The 5,703-nt window shown below is 44.2% G+C and overlaps 1 protein-coding gene across 1 annotated transcript; it reads left to right on the top strand.

Annotated features, from left to right (window-relative positions):
* Positions 1-816: 816 nt before the first annotated feature.
* On the top strand, positions 817-4,939 carry S100G (S100 calcium binding protein G). Its single transcript, XM_023199009.2, has 2 exons — positions 817-954; positions 4,835-4,939. The coding sequence occupies exons 1-2, from the start codon at positions 820-822 to the stop codon at positions 4,937-4,939; spliced, it is 240 nt and encodes a 79-aa protein (XP_023054777.1). The 5' UTR covers positions 817-819.
* Positions 4,940-5,703: the final 764 nt, after the last annotated feature.

Below are 5,703 nucleotides of genomic sequence, written 5' to 3'. Positions count from 1 at the left end.
TTTTTTTTGTATTTTTTAGTAGAGACGGGGTTTCACTGTGTTAGCCAGGATGGTCTCGATCTCCTGACCTCGTGATCCGCCCATCTCGGCCTCCCAAAGTGCTGGGATTACAGGCTTGAGCCACCGCGCCCGGCCTGGTCAAGTATTCTTGGAGACCACAGCCTGCAGAGTGCAGATCAGGTACATAAAAAGTGAAGAATGCCATTAATTGCTAATAAAAATGTTTGGCTCCAGGGACCATCCCCCCCAATCTCCTAACAGATGTACTCTAAGAACAGACATTTAACATACTATCTAAGATAGTTTTTTGTTGTTGTTTTTTTGTTTTTGTTTTTGTTTTTTTTTTTGCGACGGAGGCTCGCTCTGTCACCCAGGCTGGTGTGCAGTGGCATCGCAGTCACTGCCACCTCTGCCTCCCGGGTTCAAGCGATTCTCCTGCCTCAGTCTTGCAAGTAGTTGGGACTACAGGCATGCGCCACCACACCTGGCTAATTTTGGTATAGAGACAGGGTCCCACCATGTTGGCCAGGCTTCCACAGTCTCGAACTCCTGATCTCAAGCGATCCACCCTCCTCGGCCTCCCAAAGTGCTGGGATTACAGGCATGAGCTACCGTGCCCGGCCTAAGATGCTTATTTTTAAAACATGTTGGCAGTTACTGGTGTTGTTCCCACCCCGACGTTCTCTTTTCCTTATTCTTCCCCATTTATGCCAAGGAAATGGCCCAATGGCACTAAAATCCTGCTGACAACCCTCAGCACAAAACTCTGCTTCAGCTTTTTGGTAAGTTTATTTTCTTCCCAATTTATAGGACACCATAATGAGTACTAAAATGTCTCCTGAGGAACTGAAGAGGATTTTTGAAAAATATGCAGCCAAAGAAGGTGATCCAGACCAGTTGTCAAAGGATGAACTGAAGCTATTAATTCAGGCTGAATTCCCCAGTTTACTCAAAGTAAGTGGCCATCCACAGAGCCCGCTTAATGGGACTGATGGTGGGAGGGGAGGGAGGGAGGGGAGAGGACTCTGGTAAAGCTTTATAGGGACCATCGCTTGAGGGAGGACACATGCAGGTGGGCTTTCTTCCCCTTAAGTCAGGCCACATTTCAGAAGGCAAGCTCTCAGAAAACAAGGGCCAAGCCTTCTATCCCTCCCCCAGCCTCAGCACAGGACTCTGCAGGACTAGCCATGGTAAATGGAAGCAATGCCAAATTATGCCTGGAAGACCCACAAGTCACCAAGCAAACCCACTAAGGCCTTCAGCAAGGATTCAGTAATTCTGTGCCAGGCTTTAGGAAAACAGAGAGGACTGCAAAATAGTGTTAGCTGGCCTTGGATGGGCTTCATTTTTATATGTAAAATCCCTCAACAAGACCAACATTTACTTAGCAGTCTGTTAGGAAAACCCACTGACAAATTGTCTTGTCAGCACTCATTTATATTTCAAAAGCATTTAAATTTGTGTTCATCACTTAAATTTGTGTTAATGAGGCAACCATGCATTTCTTTTTTTTTTTTTTTTTTTTTGAGACGGAGTCTTGCTCTGTCGCCCGGGCTGGAGTGCAGTGGCCGGATCTCAGCTCACTGCAAGCTCCACCTCCCGGGTTTACGCCATTCTCCTGCCTCAGCCTCCCGAGTAGCTGGGACTACAGGCGCCCGCCACCTCGCCCGGCTAGTTTTTTGTATTTTTAGTAGAGACGGGATTTCACCGGGTTAGCCAGGATGGTCTCGATCTCCTGACCTCGTGATCCGCCCGTCTCGGCCTCCCAAAGTGCTGGGATTACAGGCTTGAGCCACCGCGCCCGGCGCAACCATGCATTTCTAAACAACTTTCAAGAAAGGACTAAATTTCCTGGGCCATAAAGTTTCACATCAAAATCACCCCAGAGTTGTCAAAATCAAAATGTATTCAAGGCAACAGAGTGGAGAGAAGAGCTGATCCTCCTCTCTCCAATATACAGTACTTTCCTTTTGCTAAAGAAAAAACTGACTGAGGACATTTGCTAAAGATGATAAGGCAACTTACTCCAGGAGGGCCATGGCGATCCATACTGAAACAGGTTCCTGCCATGGGGAGAGAGATTGGGCTCAACTCCTAAATGGACAAGTGGGGGTTTATGATCATAGAACAGGATGGGGGGCCAATGGATGGAAAATTACCAGAGAAATATCCAGGATAAGGAGTTTCTGGTTAAATTGTCTTGATAGGATTCTAGCTGAAGGCAGGCCAGGTGATCAGATATTAAGGGTGGTCAGATACAAGGACAGAGAGGGAAGCCCAAGGTCGGGCCTAGTCAAGCAGAGGACTCAAAGGAGAGAGTCATTGTCATTTTGCAATTAAAAACCATCTTCACAACAGAAATGACATGCAATTGCTTCTTATGACTCAGTCACTATTTAGCTCTAACTTCAGGAGAGAACATTTCTTCAAATATTTTAACCAGTTCTCCAGGTTTTAACCAGAAATGTCCCTTCTGCCAATATGACAATTGGACAGACTTCTGTTTTTAATACTAAAAAGAAAAAAAGTTGAATTCAATGACCCTATAATCTGATATTTTCTCATTTTCTTATAGTTGAAATATAGAAGAATTTGTAAAAACAGTTAAAATCACTAGCAGAGGCCGGGCACGGTGGCTCAAGCCTGTAATCCCAGCACTTTGGGAGGCCGAGACGGGCGGATCACGAGGTCAGGAGATCAAGACCATCCTGGCTAATACGGTGAAACCCCGTCTCTATTAAAAAAAAAAATACAAAAAACTAGCCGGGCGACGAGGCGGGCGCCTGTAGTCCCAGCTACTCAGGAGGCTGAGACAGGAGAATGGCGTTAACCCGGGAGGCGGAGCTTGCAGTGAGCTGAGAGCCGGCCACTGCACTCCAGCCTGGGCGGCAGAGCAAGACTCCGTCTCAAAAAAAAAAAAAAAAAAAAAAAATCACTAGCAGAAAAATGGACTTTTTAATTGAAAAGCAAAACAAGTTAGTGAGACATTTTAAATTTTAAAAAACCCTTTATTTTTTTCTAAAAGGAAGAAAAATAATCATCTAACAGGAAAGCCTAGGCCATGTACTCAAACAAGTTAACTCAAAAGGTAACATGAGTAACTTTTTCTATACTTTATGTCCTTCCTACAAAAAGTACATAAGACATAATCTGGAACAAGGTAGGAAGACAAATGGTAAGTTCTGAAAGTGTACTTACATGTACCTGATTATATTTCCATAAGGTTTCCATTACTAAAGTTTTCCACCATACTCTGTTTACATATATCATCACCATGTATGGTTTAGAATCTAGTAAAGGCTTCAGGAAAACAGTGTTTCATGTTCATAAATCAAAGGCTGAATAAGTAACTTACAGTTTGGTCTTGTAATCAAAGCAAAGTACGGAGTGTTTTTGTAGGAATCTTAGGGGTTAAAACAGATCTTCCATAGAGGTGTGTTGCACAAAATTGTGAATCTACTTAGCACTACTGAGCTGTATGCTTAAAAATGATTAAGAGCATTAATTCAATGTTATGTGTTTTTTACCACAATTTATATATACATATATGTAATATAGTCTAATTTGAAACTGACAAACTGAACTGTCATTTCAATCAGTTTTCTAAGTAGTATTTTGCACAGATAGACTCTTACCTGAAAATCCAAGTAGTAATAGCTTTAAGGTTAGAGTTTTATGGTAGAGACAAAAATTAAGTCTGCTTAAGACACTGCAGGAAGTTCAGTAGTCAAAAAGCCTGCACATGATCTCACATGACATCTCAAGCAGTGGTTCTCCAAGTGTGGTCCCAGAGCAGCAGCACTGGCACCACCTGGGAAGCTGCTGAAACTATAGCTTCTCCAGCCTGGACAACACAGCAAGACCTTGTCTCTATTAAAAATTTTCAAAAATTAGCCGGGTATGGTGGTGCATGCCTTTAGTCCCAACTACTTGGGAGGCTGAGGCATAGGGATCATTTGAGCCTAGGAGGTGGAAGCTGCAGTGAGCTGTGATCATGCCACTGCACTCCAGCCTGGGTGACAGAGCAAGACCTTGTGTACAGATTCTCAGGCCCCATCCCAGGCCTAGTGAGTCAGAAACTCTGGAGGTGGGGCTGGCAATCTGTATTTACTAAAGCCAGCAAGCCTATCGTGTGATTCTGATGCATGCTAAAGCATGGGAACCATTGAGCCAAAGTCATTTTGCATAACTCAGCGTTTGGGAAAAACTGGGCAGTGGTTAGTTAAGGGGTTGAGCTCTGGAGTCAATGTGTGGACCCCAACCCCTCTGCTAACCAGCTGTGGAAGCTCAAGCAAGTGACCGTCTATCTCTGAGCCTGTTTCCCCACCTGTAAAGTAGATCTCCCTCATGGCGTGGTCGAAAGGATCACAGAAGGAGCCCTCCCAGCCTGCTGCCTCATGTAATATGTCAGCCCTAGCCCTGGAGCAGGAGACAAACCCAGCTCCCAGGAAAGCCTTGCGGCTGGGTCCCTCAACTATTTGTGCACCATGGGCAATCCAGTGAAGCCCAAAGATCCCTTCTCAGAAGAATGTTTTTAGAGGCATAAAGAAAAAGACCCAAGATTACATAAGAAAACAACTGTATTAAAATACACATTGTATTAAAATAATAAATGTGTGATATGGGGGGGAAAAAGGTAGCCAGTTCTATGACACAGAGCAACATGACAGCTAAAGCTGGTCTCCCTCTGTTAGCTATTAGATGCATCTCACTGGAAACCTGGGCTGCCTTCTTCGCACACAGACCCAAGGCCTCTAATTTCTGAGAACGTGTAGCAGTAACTGATTCATTTTTTCTCCCCTCCCCTCTCCCATTCTTTTTTTATCTAAAACAGGGTCCAAACACCCTAGATGATCTCTTTCAAGAACTGGACAAGAATGGAGATGGAGAAGTTAGTTTTGAAGAATTCCAAGTATTAGTAAAAAAGATATCCCAGTGAAGGAGAAAACAAAATAGAACCCTGAGCACTGAAGGAAGAGCGCCTGTGCTGTGGTTTTATCCTATGTGGAATCCCCCAAAGTCTCTGGTTTAATTCTTTGCAATTACAATGATCTGGCTGTGAGGTTCAGTTATTATTAATAAAGAAATTATTAGGCATACCTTACTTTGTTAAGTACTGACCCTCATAACATAATAGACTTGAAAGTAACCTTAGTCTGATTCAACTAATTCTATAGATTTAAAAGAGAGAGAGAGAGGGAGGCTGAGGCAGGAAGAACACTTGAACCCCGGAGGTCAAGGTTGCAGTGAGCCATGATCACACCACTGCACTCCAGCCTGGACCACAGAGGGAGACCCCGTCTTAAAAAAAAAAAAAAAAAAAGAAAGAAAGAAAGAAATGTGAGGGCCAAGATAGCTCTGTGATCCTGCCAAAACTACAAAGATGGTGTGGGAGACCTGAAAAGAATCCAGAAATGCCAAACCAACTCCCTTGCTCCACTTTTCTGCCAGAATCACCCTGTTGCTTGCTCTCCTTCCTTAACTCCTCAGTGCTCGGGTCATCTCCAATTTCCACTCTGATCTCACATTATCCACCAGTGAGTGAGAAAAACACTTCACAAACAGACACTTGACATCATGCTATCTCCCAGACCTCGCTGTGCTTTCTTAATGAATGACCCTACAGAAGGAACACAGGACCTAGAGGCGGCCCCACTCATCACTGACCGGGTGGCCTCGCGTCTACCAGCCTAACGCTGTGGT

The sequence above is a fragment of the Piliocolobus tephrosceles genome, chromosome Y, assembly GCF_002776525.5.
Source record: "Piliocolobus tephrosceles isolate RC106 chromosome Y, ASM277652v3, whole genome shotgun sequence".
Classification (NCBI taxonomy): domain Eukaryota; kingdom Metazoa; phylum Chordata; class Mammalia; order Primates; family Cercopithecidae; genus Piliocolobus; species Piliocolobus tephrosceles.
The sequence above is the reverse complement of the archived record's forward strand: the minus strand, read 5'-3'. Positions and strand labels throughout refer to the sequence as shown.